The sequence below is a fragment of the Lontra canadensis genome, unplaced genomic scaffold (assembly GCF_010015895.1).
Source record: "Lontra canadensis isolate GAN:19392208 unplaced genomic scaffold, GSC_riverotter_1.0 scaffold421, whole genome shotgun sequence".
Classification (NCBI taxonomy): Eukaryota; Metazoa; Chordata; class Mammalia; order Carnivora; family Mustelidae; genus Lontra; species Lontra canadensis.
The window spans coordinates 51,322-71,054 of NW_022631414.1; the positions used below are offsets into that span (position 1 = coordinate 51,322).

The 19,733-nt window shown below is 47.9% G+C and overlaps 1 protein-coding gene across 1 annotated transcript; it reads left to right on the forward strand.

Annotated features, from left to right (window-relative positions):
* Positions 1-1,982: 1,982 nt before the first annotated feature.
* On the forward strand, positions 1,983-2,615 carry LOC116862965 (placenta-specific protein 1-like). Its single transcript, XM_032850409.1, has one exon. It carries the CDS (start codon positions 1,983-1,985, stop codon positions 2,613-2,615), a length of 633 nt encoding a protein of 210 aa, XP_032706300.1.
* Positions 2,616-19,733: the final 17,118 nt, after the last annotated feature.

Genomic DNA, 19,733 nt, shown 5'->3' on the forward strand with positions numbered 1-19,733 from the left:
TGGCATCACAGTTGACTTGCGTTTTGTTGTTGTTGTCGCTGCTCTTTTGTTTGTTTTGTTTTTTGGAGGGGCAAGGGGGTCTGCTTCTCTGTTTCCTTGCTGCAGCTTCCGTTTTCTGCTTTACTCAAGACAAAAAGGCAGTCCCAGGAGAGACACCAGAACCAAGAGGGGAAGAAAGAGGGAAGGAAGGAGCCAGGTAGACACCTTAGACTTATCTCTATACCCAACAGCCCCGGGAGAGAATGAAGAGCCATTCCTGAGAGAGATAGGGAGGTGAGATCCGTACCCATCAGATCTAAGTGCTTGACTTAGAAACAAAGCCTTTCATGCGGGCCACTGCACTTTTCTAGTGAGTCCCTTATGCCATGATTTCCAGCAAAGATGCGGCAAGTTCCTCCCTATCAAAGGGAGAGAAAGAGCTGCCTTTTTGCCACTGGACAGAAATGTCTTGGGATGCATTTTAGTACAAAAGACAGACCCCACACTGGGGCATATCTATTACCTTCGGAAGTTTAGGCACGTTTCTATTTGATTTATGTCATTTTCACTTTTAAAACGAAAGCGGAGTTGGACAATATTTGATGATATTCTTCTTCCTTCCTTCTTGGGTCATTTGTCACCTCCTTCTGATACTGGGTTTTCGACGTCTGTCCTGAGCCTGACTCGTTTTTTTCCCCATCTTCCCTGCCACTCTTTAGGAGGTAAAAGGCAATAGGGCTAGGAAGTGGCCACAGAGCTTTCCATTGCAAAAGAAAAGACATTAAAAAAAAAAAAACTAGTGAACATAAAAGAAAACTATAAAGCAAAGCATATGACTCGGGGAGGGGCAAACCATGGCCACAAAGAAGATGTTAGGAGCTACCTCACCAATCCGTGTGTGAGGTACAAACCCACGACTCGCTTTCTTAAATCTGGAACTCTTGAATTGTTTTCGTGTATAACATTAATGGGAAAACGTAAAATTAAAAAGCAGTATTTTTTGCTTCTGCGGTTTCACGATTTTACAAGGTGCCCTGATTGACGTATCAGGGAATTTCTGGGTCTCTTACCTCAATGGTTGATGGAGTATCTGTTTGCTTATTTGAAGTGAGCCCCTTGGGGAGATTTCAAAATGTGGTTGTCAGGAATAAACCACATTTTCTTCTCTGGCTTTGATTTAATTATGTTCGTCACTCATCCACACAAGGCAATAGGGAGGGGGGTGCCTTTATGAGAAGACTCGGGGGGCCCTTAAGGAAGGGTCTGGTGCCACCGGCTTGAATTAAACTGTATCTCCTGTCACCTTAATGTTTGGCGTGAAAACAGTTTCATTTTCTTTGCTGGGGCGGCACAAAAAGGGATGCCTTTGCTGACCAGGGTCGACTCTCCTTGGGTATATGAAGGATATGCGTTTTATACTGAAACAGCACTATAAAACCTCTTAGAGAAACCACTTAGAGAAGCCTCTGGGGTCATCTGTCACCACGCGAGTTCCAACAATGAAATTGGAATTCTGTTCTCTCTCACAAGAATGTTTTCCTTTTCTCTGTTTTCTTTGTTTTCGGTTTTATCGAGGTAGAATTGACAAATAAAAGTACGGGATATTGAGGGGCACCTGGGTGGCTCAGTCAGTTAAGCGTCTACGTTCAGCTCAGGTCATGATCTCAGGGGCCTGGGATTGAGTCCCATATCCGGAATCCCTGCTCAGCAGGGGGCCTGCTTCTCCCTCTGCATGCCCCTCCCCCTGTTTGTGTGCTCTCTCTCTCTTTCTCTTTCTCTCTTTCATCAAATAAACACATCCATCACCTCACCTTTGTTCAGAGAACACTTAAGTCCCACTCTCTTAACCTTTAGAAAATACTTCTGTTTAAAAAAAAAAAAGATCGTGTTTGAACTTTTAACGAGAGATAAGATGATGTGTCTTTTGTGTCTCTGTGTGCTCTAGAAATCCTCACCAGCCAGCTTTCTGTTTCCAGAGGGTCCTTACCGGATCCGCCCCAGGCATGAAGGCTCTTCAGTTGATAGGAGGGATGGTCCTCCTTACCTGTGTGTTTCCGGCCTGTGCTGCACAAAGTCCAATGACTGTGCTGTGCTCCATAGACTGGTTCATGGTCACTGTGCACCCGTTCATGCTGAATAATGACGTCTACGTGCACTTCCATGAGTTACACTTGGGTCTGGGCTGCCCTGCCAACCACGTTCAGCCACACGCCTACCAGTTCACCTACCGTGTCACCGAGTGCGGCATCCGGGCCAAGGCTGTCTCCCTGGACATGGTTATTTACAGCTCGGAGCTACACTACACTTCGAAGGGGACTTCTTCTAAGTACGTGATCCCTGTGTCCTGCACTGCTCCCCGGCAGTCCCCGTGGCTCCCTCCACCCTGCCTGGTGAGAGTAGCCAATGGGACAGTCACTACAGCCCAACAGGGCGGGGTGAGCTATGACGTGTTCACCTTGTCTCAGTCCAGCCAAAGGCCCAACTGTGACTGTCCACCCTGCGTCTTCGGCGAAGAAGAGCACGTCCGGGCCCCACAGGGCCAAGCAGAGGCTCAGGAGGGCCAGCACCCGTCTGCTTTTGTGGATCTCTCTGAGGACTGGTCCCTTCGCTCGGATGATCTCATTGGGTCCATGTGATCCCCGGGTTTGCGGAGTCCCTCGGGAGCTTTTTCTAACATTAGTATATAATATTTTCTATTATCAGACAAATAAGTTTGTTGGTAGCCCCCTTATCCGTTATTTCATGAATAAAACTGTTTTATATTTTTATATTTTTTTAAATAAAGTTTTGATGGCATAAAAATATCAGTTCAGCATTTTTATTTGATAAACACATATATAACTTTCACTGGGGGCCAGATACCATTCTGAGGGCTTTACAAAAGTTAATGCCCAGTCTCTTCCATCTAGGATGATTGAGCTTCCTTTCAGGACCCATTTCTCTTACGCTCTGTACCTCCCAACCTAGCCCTGAGCCTCACACCTTCTTCTTAGTCCGATCAATGGCTGTACCACTTTTCATCCATGGGAGACACAGATTCTATGAGTGATTCAGAAACCACCAACGGTTCTAAGTATCACTCGAGTCACATGCCACCGACTAAATGGTAAGCTCCTGAGGCCCAGGACTGGATCTTCTACTTAGTCCCAGATGGACAGCACTTTGAAAGGAATTTTGTTCCCTGACTTTTGTGATCAGCAATTTCTCACCCAGGTGTGGCTATCCATTAGCTTTCTCAAACCCTTGGAAGGGAAAAGGTGAGTAAATGTATTCAACAAGTATTCACTGAGAGGTACTACATTTCAGGTCCCATTCTAGGCACTGAGCTATGACAGTGAATAGAAACTGAACCTTAGGGGCACCTGGGTGGCTGAGTCATTAAGCATCTGCCTCCAGCCTGGGTCGGGATCCCGGGACCCTGGGATCCTGGGATCAAGACCCACGTTGGGTTCCCTGCTCAGCAGGAAGCCTGCCTTTCCCTCTCCCACTCCCCCTGCTTGTGTTCCCTCTCTGTGTCTCTCTCTGTCAAATAAGTAAATAAAGTATTTTTTTAAAAAAAGAAAAAAAAAGAAACTGAGCCTCAGAGAAATTGAGGTCACACAGCTAATAAATAAATAAGTAAAGAACAATATATTCAGATAATAATGAATGCCATGAAAAAACTTGAAACCAGGTAATAGGAGGGAAACTGGAGAAGGGGTCAGAGCGGTCAGGGACTCTGAGGACTCGTCATTTGAACTGAGACTTGATGTGAAAAAGGAGGCAGCCCTGGGATGATCTTCGAGAACATTCCAGGTAGTAGAAGCATCTCATGTAATTTTCACTACAACCCTGATCCATTATACAAATAAGGAAACTGAGGCACAGAATGATCAAAAGAAACGTGCCCAAGGGCACACCCCTCTTAAGAAGCAGACAGTGTTAGTATAACGTACATGATACTATACACAATATGCGTGGTATTGTACGCAGTGTTCATGATGTGATAAAGTACTATGGAATGGGGGGCATTTCTTTCTCATGGTTCTGGAGGCTAGAAATTCTAGATCAGGGGCCAGTATGGTCCAGTTCTGGCAACGCACTCTTCCGGGTTGCAAACTGCTGTCTTCTGCTTGTGTCCTCACCTGGCAGAAAGACAGCAAGAGAGTTCTCTGGGGTCCTTTTTACAAAGCACTAATCCCATGCATGAGGGCCCCACTCTCACAACCTACTCTCCTCCCAAGGGCCCCACCTCTTAATGCCATCACACTAGGGGATAGGATTTCAACATATGAATTGGGGGGGGCACCCAAACATTCAGTCCATTGCAATCAGGGTAGTTGAAGAAACAGCTTGTTTTAAAACTCCTGCCCCCTTGGGGTGCTTAGGTCACTCAGTCAGTTAAGCATCTGACTCGATTTTCACTCAGGTTATGATCCCAGGGGCATTGGGATCGAACCCCGGGTCGGGCTCTGTGCTCAGCACAGAGTCTGTTTTCTGTTTGTCCCTCTCCCTCTGCTCCTCTCTCTCTCTCTCTCTCACTCTCTTGCTCTCTCAAATAAATAACCTTTAAAAATAAAAAAGAAAAGAAACTCCTGTCCCTCCCTGAGGTAAAACAGAACGGGGGCCCTGAAAACAGGCTATTCATTCAACAAATGTTTCTTGAGCTTTCCCTGTGTTCCAGGCATTATGTTAGATGCCAAGCAGGCACTGGTGAACAAAGCCAAGAGTGTAATCTGGAGAAGGCAAGTAAAGGAGCCTCGAGAACTGAGGCTATTCCAGCCCAGAGAAAGCCTGTGTAGACGATATAAGCTGTGGCCATCAGAAGGATCGCGAGTAGTTTAGTCCAATATGATGGAGGGGGATGGGGGGCAGCCAATGGTAGCAAATGATGAGGTTAGAGAAGGAGCCATGGAGGCACTGGCAAATTTGGAGTCTGGAAGACTCCAGAGCGGAGAGAGCAAGCTTCATGGAGGGCATAAGACTTGAGCTAAAGCCAGACCTGTCTGACTATGAAAAAGGAGTGAATCAAAGAAGGTCACCATTTAGAGCCCTAAGAAGCTCAGAAGACATGATAAGCTCTGGATTTAAGTAAGGAAATTGGAGTAAGGGTAGAAGCCAGGGGCAAAGACGAGTCTAGGCTGGACATGTTCAGTCTAGTAGAAGATAATAACGTCCCAATGGATGGGACCAAGAATCAGCCCAAGAAATCGGAAGGGGTCCTCCCTGGGAGATACAGGCTTGGAGGGTGACATGCACACAGGCAGGTCGGACCACTGCGGCCGAATTCCCTTACACTCAACACTCAAGGCACAGTTAGGAAAGAAAGCAGATATGTCAAAGGAGACAGAACTGGGTGGGCTCTGTCTCCCAGTGCAACAAAGAAGTCAAGGTGGGGCAAGACTGGTCATCATGGAACTGGGAGCCTTTGAACTTGGGCCTTAAATCAGAGCATTTTGTTAGGTGAAGTTGCACGGGAAGGGCATTCAAGGCAAAGGAAACCTCAAGAACACCCATGCAAAGCAACATTGTGGTCGAGAATCATCTTTCGCCTGGGTAAATGTCTCGGTATGATTATACATCGCCTCTCAGATTCTAGGCATACCCCCACCTGTTCTTTTGGACACACTATTCCATAGTCAGCACGCACCTCACCATTTTGGCTGTGTGTTTGGTCCTCTCCCCTTGGCCACATGCTGCTGGAGCATGGGGGACCCTCTCTTACGTGTCTGCTGCTTTGTCTGGCCTTTGTCTTACATAGCACTTGGTAGGTTGACCGACCGTGTGCTACTGAGGCTCATAAGCATAGGAACCATTCCAAAGATGGGAAGATAAAACCGCTGTAACCCCCCCCCCCAAAAAAGTATGTTTTGAATTGGGCGAATTATGGACACATAGTGTCAAATAAATTTATCTGCCACATAGTGTTGACCATAACTGTATTAATAAGAAGAAATGTTTTATTGCCGTCAAAAGAAATGAGCATTTTCATCTTCCTTTCCATCTCTGGGAAAGCCAGAAATGTCTGAAACCCATTGTTATGGTGATCACTTGTCAAATATTTAAAAATTAGAGCCATGGGGCGCCCGGCTGGCTCAGTCAGGAGAGCATCTGACTCTTGATCTCGGGTCAGGAGTTCAAGCCCCGCATTGGGTGCAGAGACGACTTCAAAATAAATTAAAGCCATAGTCTGTACACTTAAACAAGGGTTAAAATGGTAAATATTATATTTATTTTAACATACTTTTTTAAAAATCGCCAAAAAGAAATTAGAGCCATAATGAAATTTTTCATCCATGAAAGGAGACCCAAAGTAACATTAAAATTTTTATTCCTATAACCTGAAAATAGCAAAGCAGATTTTTCCAAGTGTGTAAATTACATGTAAATGTTAAGGGCAAAAAGTCTTTTATCCCTAATTTTAAAACAGTAGCACATTTTGGAGATGCATGAAAGTACCCCCATCCGTCCACCTATGCACCAATAACGGTAGCCTGGTCAAGCTTTAAAAATAAGCCCAGCACTCTTCAAACATAAACACACACACACACACACACACACACACACACACCAGCACAGGCACACATTATCAAGGAACAAGTGTTTATTACAAAGGGAAAGCTTTCACAGAAACCTACTTTAATTCTAATTAATATCAATCCCTATGATTTGTCTCTATGATATCCCACTTAAATTGCATTGGTAGGGGTGCCTGGCCGGCTCAGCTGGAAGAGCGTGTGACTCCTGATCTCAGGGTTGTGAGTTCGAGCCCCACGTTGGGGTGTAGACATTACCAAAAATAAATAAAACTTACCAAAAGAGTAAATTGTAATGATAGTTGTTTGTTTCCAAAATATAGAGAAAGAGAGGAGAGGGGAAAAGAGAGGGGTTGCACTTGAGAGAGAGCGAGACTTTCAGTTTTGTGATTTTTCTCCAACTTTTTCAGAAGAAAACGAATTATTGGGTCAGGTTTATGGCTTATAAAGTTAATGTTGGTTATACAATTACAAGACCTTCTGTATTAGTTATCTATCGCTGAACAACAAATCACCTCAAACCACAGCCACAGCATCTGCGGGTCAGGAATCCCACAGGACGGAGCTGGGGATTTTCTGGCTCAGGACTCAGGATGCTCGCCTCGCGGTCAAGCCCTCGGTGCAGCTGCACTCGTGACTGGGATGGGAGAATCCACTTCCAAGCTCAGCTCCGCTCTGTTGGCCTCTCCATAGGCTGCCTGTCTGAATGGACCCATGATACGGAAGACGGAGGTGATGACCTCGCTCATGATGATGGTCATGGTCATGATGATAGAAAGAGAGGACAGGGAAGAAGGGAATGAAGGGGAGAGGAAGAGAAAGGAAGGGGAAAGGAAGGCGAAGGGAGGGAAGGGAAGGGGGAGGTCAAAGCAGGGAAGGGAAGGGAAGGGAAAGAGCCCAAACTAGATGCCACAGGCTTGCTGTAATTCAGTCTCAGAGGTGATACCTCATCCCTCCTGCCATATGCTACTTGCCTGAAGCACGTCTCCAGCTCCAGCCTGGAGGGGATGACACACAGGTGGGAATACCAGGAGGCGGGGACCACTGGGGACCATCGCACTGGCAAACCGCCAGTACAACATTCTTCAACCAATTTATGTAAATGCAATGAATGTCAGGACATAAACTGGGCGGAAAAATACACAATATGTCGCAGCTGTATCCTTGCCTCGGCAAGTTGTATTTTCCTTCTCCAGGGAAAAGAAGTCCCACGAGCTGCAAGTTACAGGATGGACGGACTGACTGGTGGAAAGCATTCCAGAGGAAGCTCCCATCTGTTTTTAGAAGAGGACATTGATGAAGACAGTTAAACCCAAAAGAAAAAAAAGCAACAAACGTAAATCGAATAATAAAAATGACGATACTGGGTAGAAATTGTAATGCTGTTTCCAGTGTTACCTATGTTGGTGATAACAATCTTGTAACATGGTATAATTCAGAGGAAGCGAGCAATCTTCTAATGTCATTCAGAAGCGGGGTGGGGAGGTGGGGGAATGAGTCGCGCGTGTGTGTGTGTTTGTGTGATTATTATCCAGCTTCAAACTATTGTCCAGCTTCAAAATCAAGGGCAGGGAGCTTTGCTCATTGATTTACATATTAATAGTAACAGGATTCTTCCCATCACTTCCTATTTCCATGTTTTGGCTTGACTCTCGTCCAATTCACAACCACCTGACTTGGCTGTAGGTGACGTTCCTGTAACTCACCTGCAGGGTGATGGGTAAAATCCTAGTAGCTGGCAGGCCGTTTAACTAGCACGAGTTGAGGGGCTTGCTGGGTTAGAGCAGGTGGGAGGACTGGGGACAGGTATTCCTAAACAGGTTTCCAGAGGTGAAGGGCCAGACTGGCCCTTTTCCCTGTGTCTTTGTCAGCGTTCATTTGTAGATGTTCTCCAACCAACAAGGAAGGGGGACTTGCTCTGAGTTAGTTTTCAAACGTAAAGGAGCATACAAAAATCCCCTCCAGCTGTCTAGAAACTAGTACCATTTGAAGGCACTTATATTCTACAGTTACGAGGGGGAATATTTAAATTGCCCAAGCTATTTTCAGTGTTATTTTAACTTTGTCTCACACACCCTATTATATAAACACCATACTAATGTAAATTATTCACCTCTTAAAGTTACTTCAAAATTTTTGACTTTTGGCCAAATACCTATTTCTTTCTATCAAGAATTCTTTTAAGTTGTAAGTCCACAACTTAAACACACACACATCTTTAAAAGAAAAGTTTATTTTCCAACTAATGCCCATAGAATATTTGGTCTGTTTTCTAAGCTGCTTTTATGTGACAAAATACTAAAAGAAAGCCAGTGTGGGGAGAGAAGGACTGAGTCCTATAGAGGGAGGGAGATAGGTTTTTCGGGGCTAGAGGAAGCCCAGCCCTCCAGGCTACGAAGGGTGGGTCGACTTGGGGACAAAGTGACCCAAAGTCAGCCTCAGCGACCTTCCTGCACCATCTCCCTGGAATGATTTACAGTCTGCAATCAAAATAATCTGTGCAAAAATCTGCCTTTTTTAAACAACCCAAACTACAAATTCATTCTCGTTTTCATTTCGTATTTCATCTGCTAAAATTCTGCCCCGCTAGGGTGGAGAAATCACACCCTTCTGACAATAGTCACATGTACTTAAGGTCTACAGATGCCCTGATACTTGGGTGACTGCAACTCCGGGGGCATTTCATTTGCCCACATCACTATCCACGGTGTTTTAACCTCCTGAAAATATTTAACGACAGTGTTTTTAGGGAGCCCATGAAAATGAACATGCTCCAGTGTGAAGCTTGGCCATCACCCCGAAAACTGTGATCCCTGGGCCGGAAGGTGTCTGTGACCGTCCCGCTGCTCCTTCAAATCAGCACATGGTAAGTTTCTGGATTTTTTCGATGGATTTGTCTTGCCTGATACTGCCTGATGTTTTAAAACATATGTGCATGAGTAATTTAACAAAAAATTGATGAATGTTCAAGGCCAAGTCAAGTCCTAGTTGGAGGGGGTGTTTTGGTGCATGCACGTGCAGCGTGGGAGAGAGGGAGGAAGTGGTGGCGGGTGGGGGGTGGCGAGAAGAAGGGAGAAAGAGAGAGGTTGAGAATAGCAGCTGGGAAAAAAAAAAGAGCTGAGCTCAGGGGCCCCGGGGCAGTGCACTCAGTTTAACATCTGACTCCAGATCGTGAGACTGAGCTCAGCGTCAGGCTCCCTGCTCAGCTTGGAGTCTGCTGATGTTTCTCTCTCCCCTGGGGCGCCTGGGTGGCACAGTCAGTTAAGCATCTGACTCTTGGTTTCCGTATAGGTCGTGATCTCAGGTCCTGATCTCAGGGACATGGGATCAAGCCCCACATGGGACCCTGCACTCAGCGTCCTTCTCCCTCTGCTTCTCTCAACCCCCACCCCCATGCACTCTCTCTCTCTCTCTCTCTCTCTAAGATAAATAAAATCTTTTTTTTTAAGTTTCTCTGTCCTCCCTCTGCTCCTCAGTTCCTCCCCCCACCCCACCCCCACCAATCAAAAATAAATAAATAAATAGTGGGTGGGTTTTTTTTCAAGCCTAGCCCATCTCCTGGTGCACAACAAGATGGTATTTTCCCATCCTTTCTCTCCCCTACTAGGAACACTCACTCCTTGTGTGGTGTGGAAAAGAGCCCGTTCCGATTGTGCAGTCGCCGTAAATTTGCCACAGCTCAGAGTCTGTAGAGCTACCGTGTAAGCCAAGTCCATCTGTTTGTTGCAAACACTGTTTTCATTACATCATGCCCCTGCTCAAGGTCTTTGAAAGCCTTCACATCATCTGGCAACTGAGGCCAAAACTCCCCTGCCTACTTGCCAACCGCCCCCACCCCTGTAATCTATGTATTCTAGATTGGATGGACACTATTTGTCCAGGCTGGTCTCCCCCTAATTCCCCCGTAGATAGCCTCTGTCCAGTTCTACTCTGACTCCCGGCCTCTGAGCACATGGTGTCTCCCCCGCCCCCATTCCAGCCAAACTCCACTTTCCTTCAAGGACCAGCTTGAAACTTAGTTTGAAAAGCATAAAACAATGATGATACCATTTCAGGATTGGGTTCCCTGTCCTGAGTAGCTAATCTCACTATGATGAAAGGAGATGTGTTTCAGATGTCAGGCCCCGGGGCACCAAAGGCCACCTCAACCAGCGGTTGAGGACGGTGGTCGTAAGATTTATCACCCCAGGACCCCTTCTCGCTCCCTCCATATCCTCTCTTCCCTTCTTGAGTATGCATTTGTCTGACCGATATGCATATGTATCAGACACCAAGAGATGGTGAGAATTGTGCAAAGTGCTGAAAATCTACCCATAGACAGACATGTCCCAGCCTCAAGGAGCTTGCTGTCTGCTGAGAAGACACTCAGGATTAACGATCTTTAATAATGTGCTGGGACAGCCCAGGGCGGAGGCGGTTCACTCCACTCTGATGAGGTCTTGTGTGAAGGCTTCAAGGAGGAGGTGGCCTTTGAGCTGGGCCTTGAGGGATGAGGAAATGGGAGGAACAAACATCCCTGAACGGGAAGTGTGAAGAAGGTGTGGCGGGCAGGTGGGGGCACAACCCAGGGGCAGATTGGAGCCAGGCTGAAGAGGGCCTTGAAGGCCGTGTTCAAGGGTTATGTTTGAGATGTGTGATTTTCGTGCCAAGGATTAATGTGTTCAGAATTGTGCTTTCAAAGCAGAACTTAGGGGACTATCAGGAGGAGGCAACGGCGGAGGGTGGGGGGGATAAGTGGGCAGCCTGAGAATGTGACTTTGGTAACCCAGTGGCACAGATGGATGGTTTGAACTAAAAGACAGGAATGGAGGAGAAGAATTTGGTTTCCTTTCCTTTCCTTTCCCTACTTTACCTTTCCTTTCTCTTCCTTCCTTTCTTCCTTCCTCCCTCCTTCCCTCCCTCCCTTCCTTCCTTTCTCTCTCTCTCTTTTTTCCCCCATCTTCTTTCTGCCTCTTTTGCCCTCATCCTCACTCTTCACCTCACTCTTGTCTCCACTCGGGTCTGCCTCTGGCCTAGACATTCCCTGGGGACCCTGAGCTAAGGAAGTTGCTAAGCGCTGGGTTTAGGGCAAATGTGAAAATATGAAAACTAGGGCCACATCCCCAGCTCCATTCTGTGCTGCTGGATGGGGCTCGCTCTGCTCCTTAACGACTACAAAATCCCACCTGATTTTAAACCCAAGACTTATTTTAGGAGACAGGAAGTAAAAAGAAATTACATTTTCCACCAGTCCTAGAAATTCTGCTTATTAAGTCATTTTTTTTTTTAATGCAAACGGTTCTGGGTTAGGTTCCGGGATGAGAAGGAGAGCTGCCAGTGAGTCCCGGGGAGCTCGGTGTTAACAGCTTTAATGTAAATGCGGCAGCTAGAAATATTGACTTTTCCTCCTTCCCTATTGCAACAAAGTATTTCACGGTTTGGAAAACACATCTCGGTTTGAAACAAAGATAGCACCCCTTAGCACCCTTCAATTTCCTGTTCCCTCCTCCTCCCTCTACCCAGCAAGACATTATTTGCCCCCAGGAGCATTTTCCCTTTCTGTAGCTGAGATCCTCAAAGTGAAGTCATTCGCACTTGGCACAGCTCTGCTTTTATATGGGTCCTCCTTGGTGCCGGTCACTTTGGGGCTTTAAAAAAAAAAAAAACTGTGTGTGTGTGCGTGTGTGTAGTATGTGTAAATGAAGCAACGACTGTCCAAATGTGCTTCACCTTCCCTGAACAACATTACCTTTGACATGTTGGCATTGATCTGCCTTGGTTTTTTTTTCTCTTTCTCTCCTTTTCATAATTAGGGGAGGCTCAAGGAAAGTGCTAGAAGTGTAAGGTTAAAGACTGATGATCATAATATTTATAGTGAAAGCAAGTGACAGATTAAAGTCTAGCCTGGGACTCCACTTGAACTCCTGTTCTTATACCCAGGAGATGGGTCTTCTGTCTCCTTGCCCCTCTCACCGCGCTGTGCTCGGTCAGTTTATCCTCTCCACTGAGGAGAGGGATTCCTGCTTATTCATAGGGCAGTGACACCGTAGGGCCCTCACGGAGGAGAGAAGGAGGCGGCCCTATGCCCCTTCACTGTGGCCTTCCTTTGCGCAAGGGTCCGATCATTTCTGTCATCTGAGACAGTCTTTGATTTAATGGGCAAAACTCCAGGAATAATTAAGACAATAATAGTACACACCCGACAAGAAAAACATGCCGTGTTTAAAGAAGAAATCCCTGCGGCATTGAAGGCAGGGATTCTGCGTCTTGGAGGATGGAAAAGAGACCTTGAAATCAAAAGCAACAGCCGTCAAGGATTTGCTAAGCTCCTCTTTGGCAGAAAGGAAAAATGTACTAATTCATTCTACTTTTTCCTGGTGAGATCATGGGGGTGGGAGAAGCTAAGATTTGAAAAATTTCCCCCAAGTTCCACGTTTTGCAAAGAGCTAATTTTTAAAATCATAACTAATTTCATAGAGTGCCATAAAAATTACCAAAGGGCATTATTTTTTTTGTTTAATCTGACAGTTGGGCAAGCATTTTTCTATTACTGCTGCTCACTAACTAGCCTTTGCTTGAACCCTGAAAAAAAAAAACCTTTACAAATAACACAGTAGAAGCTTCATAACATGATTCCAGTTGTTTTCTTTCTGTTAAAACTGTAACTCTATCCTGATTTTATCTCTCTGAAGACTTCTGGATATTTACAACATAAGGAAAGTCTTGTTTCCTTAACTCAAGGCCTCCATGAAAAAACATAATCATAAAAGACATTTCTATTTAAAATAAAAATGCTAAGATCTAGAAATGTTCTTTCCAACTTAAAAGACTCTTGCACTCAACTCCCTTCTCTAGTACCTATTTCCAAACACTCATTGGCAATGGCTTTTCAGAAAACACTTTCCAGAAAGTATTCCAAATACCTTGTTGTGCGTAACTTTCTTGCTGAATATCCCCAGTCTAGAGCTAATTTATTTTTCTCAGCTGAACTTTCAGACCCTTCAAAGCTATTGCTAAATAATAAATAGCTTCTTCTTTGAAGAAGAAAAAAATATATGTGCTATTTTCCTGAAAACACTCGCTTGGAAAGAGTATTTTCCAGATGACAAAGATCGGGGCCAGTGTCCCTTTCGTTTAGGGGTCCGGGGTTGTCCAGTGAGAAGTTGCCTCACTACTGGTGGAGGGCCTCCGTGAGGCCCCGCTGGTGAGCGGGAGCAGGGTTCTAATCCCAGGACGAGTTTCTAAGCACTCCGTAGTGCAGTTTCTATCCTGCGAGTTTTGTCAAGTTGCGAAGGGCCTACTAAAAAATGAGAAGCCATTTGCAGAATTAGGTTTTGCTTCAAAGGTCCTAAGAAAACCAAAGAAAATCCTTGAGACATCATATTTGAAGAGTATTTGAAGATTGTTCACTTAAGTAAATACTTAAGCCTGCCCTCCCTTTCTGAGGCCTGGAGCCATGTTACTCACCCTCAAAGAATTCATCAATATTCAACTGGCTCTCTAATTTGCTGATGTAGCAAATAGAGTTTAATAAAGAAAGCTGTTGCAAGTTTTCTTTAGAGGACGTGTTTTGTCTTACGGGGCTGGAATCTTCTGCCCTTCTCCTAATCTAGGTGGGGAAAGAAAGGCTTACACGCAGCTCCATCAGCCCAAGCAAATTTACCCACGCAGCCGAGCCTTAAAAGCCCAGAAAAGTCTTTCACTCGAAGGACACTGGAGCTTTATAAATGATCGATCTGAGGATTTAGAAGCTTGTTCAGTCACGTCTGACAGCCCAGCAAACTTTCAGCCTGTCCACGAAAAGTTCTGAAGAACTGAATAGGGAAACTGTAGCTCAGTCATGAGTTTTTAGCGCCCACCGAAGTCGTCCAAGTCACGGCAGTTTGAAAACCCTTTCTGAAAATCCCATCTTCGTCGTAGAATCTTTTCGGTTAATTTTTTTAAAAGGCTTTGCAGACCCTGTTGGACTCTACTCTCCCTCCCCCCACCTCTAAATGGGGGTGGGGGAAGAAAGAAAGAAAAAAAGACAGACGCAACGCCTTGGGTCTGCAAAACGGCCATGGCAAAGAAATTTAAGATTTTTACATTAGATCTCCAGAAACATCACAGTGAAACGCATGCGAGACTTAAGTAGCCCCAGAAACTCGAGCACGGCGGAATCAGTGCGTCTATTTCTGCGTACTGATCTCGCCCGTGCGTGTGTGTGCGTGCGTGCGCGTGTGTGCCCCTGTTGCATTTTCTCTTGGCGCCTGATTTTTCTTTTCTTTCTTTTCTTTCTTTCTTTCTTTTTCTTTTCTTTTTTCTTTCTTTTTCTTTTCTCTTTTCTTTTCTTTCTTTCTTTCTTTTCTTTTCTTTTTCTTTTCTCTTTTCTTTCTTTCTTTCTTTCTTTCTCTTTCTTTCTTTCTTTCTCTTTCTTTCTTTCTCTCTCTCTCTTTCTTTCTTTCTGTCTTTCTTTCTTTCTGTCTTTCTTTCTTTCTTTCTTTCATCAGCGGCCGCGCGCTCTCCTCCACCACCCGGCGCGCGGGCGGGACGCAGGGCGCAGGCCGCGGCAGCCGCGACCTCCCCCGGGAAGTGCCGGGGACTCGGGCGGCGGCGTCAGCGCGCGGCTCTGCTCCCCGCCGCCCACCGCTCTCCCCCGCTCGCCCGCCAGCGGCGCCGGCAGCCCGGCGTGGCGCGGAGCCCACGGGCCGGGGTCGCCGAGAGCCTCCACGGCGGCCCGGGCCCCAGCGATCGCGCCGGGCAGCTCCTCCGCGGCCGCGCGCGGTGGGCCCCGCTGCCCACCTGCCCGAGGGCCCCGGGGGGGCCCCCTCCAGGCCCGCGTGCGTTGTCCCGGGCTGCGGCCGCCGCAGGGTGCGCTACCCACTGCCCTTCCCGTCCGTGTCCCCGCTCGCTTCGAGTCCTGCTTGGCGGCGGTTTGTCCCACCCGGGACGGGGAGAGAGGAAGCAGCCGGGCTGGTTTTCTTAGACAGCGTTTAGGCGCTAATTCATACGGGGTGTCTCGCGAAATTTTTATGATGACATTTTGCAAACATGCAGGAAAGTTGAAAGAACAAGACGAACGTCTGTTTACCCACCCCACCCCACCCCACCCCCGCCCCAGCTTGGATATACCAACTGTTACCCCATTGCAACACTTGCTTCCTCTGTGTGTGTGTGCGCGCGCGTGTTAGCTGCATCATTCGAAAGTTGCAGACATTATGACATTTCACCTCCGCACTTCAGCGGGCATCTTCTAAGCGTTAAGGACATCCTCCTACTTCTCTTCAACTCCATTCCCACACTTAGAGAAATGAACTCTCCGTCCCTAACCGCCTCTAGCACCCACAGGAAGGGGTCTTCCCCTCCGGTTTCTCCGCTTCAGTCTTAAAATCAGTTTCCCTTCTTGGAAAGTGGACAAGTGCTGCCTCCCTCCGTGCTCTGTCCCCCCGCGCCGCCCCGTGCGAACCGCCAGCCAGTTCGGGGCGCGCCTCGTGCCAGGGGCCTCCCTCCCTGAGAGCTCGGCCGGGTGGCGAGGGCAGGGGAGTCCCGACGGGTCTGGACGCACACGCGCGAGGGAGAGCGCTCGCTTCCGCCGTCCCAGACCCGGGTCTCCTCCCCAAACGTTCTCAGGCACCCCCAGCGAGCACAGGGCCAGGGGCTTCACTCAGCCACCTTCCTCTCTCCCAGCAACGCAGAGGGGCACCCTCAGGGGACCGACGGGCGTGGGGCGGCGACCTTCGCGTGGGTCTCTGGGTGCGCGCTGCGCTACCTTGTGCCCCTGGCTTTGCCATTTTCCATACTCTCTTTTCTCCCTGAAGCCCGCTACTTGGCTCGGCATCGGCCACTCCGCCCGCCCAGTGCCCTCCTCGGCCCTCGGCGGCTGCGGGCCCAGGAGGTGGCGTCGAGCGCCCGCGCCCCCCCGCCATTCCCCGCCGCGCCCTCTCACCCCCTCCCCCCTTCCGCCCCCGGGCCTGGGAGCAGCGAGCGGGACAGGCCGGGGGCGGGGGGAGGGAAGGGGGGGGAGCGTGAGCACCGCGTGGCCACGCCCCCGGAGCCGGCTTTTTCTAGGGCCGCTGCCGGAGGCTCTCCGCCGGCTCCCCGTTCGCCTCCCCGGCGCGCGCAGCTCCGCTCCGCTCCGCCTCTGCCACGCCGCTCTCCGAGCTTCGCCGCAGCCAGCGCGAGAGCGCGCCCTCCTCGCCGCCGCCCCGGCTCCCGGCGCCCGATCCCCGTGGCTCGGTGCCGGGACCCCCGCGCCCTGCGACCTCGCCGTCTCTCAAGTCCTGGCCCTGCTCCCCACCCGGCCCAGCTCGGTCGTCTCTGTCTGTGTCCCCCCCTCCCCCGCCTTCCTTTCTCTCTCTTTTGCTTGCTTGCTCGTTTGCTAGCTCTCAGACCAGGCGAAGCAGCTTCGCAGGAAAATCCCAGAAACCTTTGCAAAAAGCTGACAATGAAATTTAAGAAGTTCTTCGATTTCGGCGCCATTTTCGAGTGGAGCGAGAGGTGACATGCGATTTTTTTTTTAAGGGACTGTGTTGGCTGGCCTCTTCCCGGCTAGTAACGTTGGTTACGGACGACTGGAAAAACCCTGGTGACAATGCTGGAAAAGTTCTGTGTTGCTTTGGGGTTGTAAGGCGCGTTGGGGGCCGGGGTGCGGGGGAAACGGACCTTGAAAGTGTTCAGCACACGATTACGGCCGGGAAAATTCTTAGGAAACGGGCTGGGGAGAAAAGCTAACATGGAGGGGCGGGGAGAGCAAACTGAGTAGAGGGGCAGTGACCGACTGTCAGCCTCGCCGGGGTCGGGAGCCACCGGTTTTGACAGACTGTAAATGAACTTTTCGTGGCTCTTATTGGCAAGCAAGAAAATAAGTGTTGGAAAGAAATATGATGAATTTTGCATTGTCTTTACCCCCACAAAAACGCTCGAGGATGTTTAGTTTTCCCTGGAGGAAACTTGACATTGGGAAAGTTTGGCACGACTGCGCCGAGGGAAGGGACATCGTGTGTCTGGGGTGTGGGGAAGAAGGCGTCTGCAAAATTGAGACAAGACGTTGTAAAATATGAACAGAGGAAGAGGCGTTTTCTTTGGCTCATAAATGGTTTGGCCAAACACAGTTCAGCTGGGCGGGGGTGGGGTGGGGGTGGGGCTATGGGCCACTCGCGAGTGCAAGTATCGATTCTTTGTCTATTGTATCAGCAACTGACCGCCTCCTGAAGTGACAAGACGCCTCTTTGTAATCTCTTTTCGTAAGTAAATTTCAGTCTAAGTGTTAACCCGTAAACTCTGGGAGCGAGGTGGCTTTTTAGGAATGTTAGTCGTTGCACTGTCACTGGGAGAGAAGGGGGTTAAGCGAAAGGTACAAAATGAATTCAATTCCAGTGAGTTGGCAGAGCGATCTGGAGGGGACCTTCGCCTTTGACACCACTGCTATTTCGAATAACTTTTGTTTTTCCCCCGTAGTCAACCAAGGAAATGTTAAATTAGGGATGACTTTAACATCTGATGTGATATCAGACATATTTGTGGGGAACATAAATACTTAATTGGGAGAGGGTTGTGGAGTTTTAAAGTATAACTGTGCATTTGCTAAACGTGTTTTTTTTTTCTTTTTAAGGGCAACCAAGGACGTTTTTCGCCATTAATCTCAAAAGCCACTGTAAAAGTTGTTTGTAAATGAAATAGCCAAAACAAGGTGGAATTAAGAGACCATTGTATGCCCCAATTGGGGGAGTGGAGTTATTATATTAATAACTGTGTTCACCGTGACAGAAGTAGTGAATCTTGGCCTGGTGTGATGAATTTTGTGCTTAGTCTGATTAAATACTGTGCACATTTCATTAATTAATAAATAGGACACAACATCCATTGTACTGGTTCTGAAAAACCAATATGATTTTTAAATGACCCAGAACACTTAGCACACTTGGATACTTTAAGTGTTCATGACCATATTGAAATGTATTTTAATTTTTGAAACCATTACAGTTCTATGCTGGTTTTGTTGTTTTACCTTTTAGGTTTGTGGTGGAGGTTACAGAGTAGTTTCTTCTCTGCTTAATTGACTATTTTGCTTAAAGGAGGGGGAGTGGGTGCCATGTAACTTATTGCTAATGTGTGTCCAGTTTAAAAAGGAAAAGGTGGTGTGTAATGAGTTAATCATTAAGGAGTTCGCACTGTGACCGCCATTTCAGGATGTGAGTTTCTGTGGAACTGCTTAGGACAGGAAAGAGTGAACTGACATCAAGTATTTAAACTTCTTGGATTTATGGTTTGATAGGGGACACTGAAAGGTATAAATTATTTATAACTAAGTTTGAGTAACCAGTCTCATATGTAAACATCCAGATATTTTATTTAGAGACAATGATCTCTCAAAGAATAAGGCGCTGGGGGTTAAAGGGGACATCGGATGCTTGTATGGAAGGATCTTTATTTCCAGCTCTCTTATATGTTACAATCAGTTGAAGCTGCCAGAGACATTTTGGTTATCTCCTTTAAGTCAATAAATGAAAAGTTGTGCTCCCCCCCCCCACGGGGACATTACATCATTACATGAGACTTCTGATTTGTAACATGCAGCAGGAAGAAGTTTCCCTAAGACTTTAGAGCTGGCAAGGGTGATCCAGATAGTGCCAAAGTGCCTCAATTTATTTTCTCTATTATTTCCTTCAGAGGTAAGACTCCTCCCCACCCTCATTCCTGTCTCCCACCCCTCTGCTTTTCACCCTACACTTTTCCAAGATTCAGCCGCTGGGGGACGGGGGTGGGGCGGGGGGGGGGGGCATTGGGAGTCACACCCTTCGCTACACCTGCCAGTCTCGAAGTCAAACGGTGAAGTCCTCAAAAGTACATCGATCTTGAATGATGCGTCTTGGTCCTACCCTTTGCTTTATTCTTCGCCTTTGGGTGGGACTTGACGGGGCTTCCTTCTGGTCATCATGTCTTTCTCCACCTGCAGGTACCCCAGAGCGACCCCCCCTTCGTTGACTCCGAGGGGATGCAGCAGCAATTCATGTTTTGAAGTGCTTTGAACGGTTCAAAACGTGAGGCGCTGCTATACCCCCTCGCGGGGAAGTTGGAAGGTTGGGTTCTGCTGGACGCGTGTTCCTGCGGGGCGCCCGCTCCCAAAGGCCAGTTCGGGAGCAGGTAGGTGGGCGGGGGCTTTGGTCTCTCCTCTTCCCTCTGCGCCATCCCCCGAGCACGAGGCACCGCGGTAGTCCGGGGGAGGGCGCCACCGCTGGGCGAGGACCTGGGGTGGTCGGGGGCCACGCTCAGGCAGTGCGC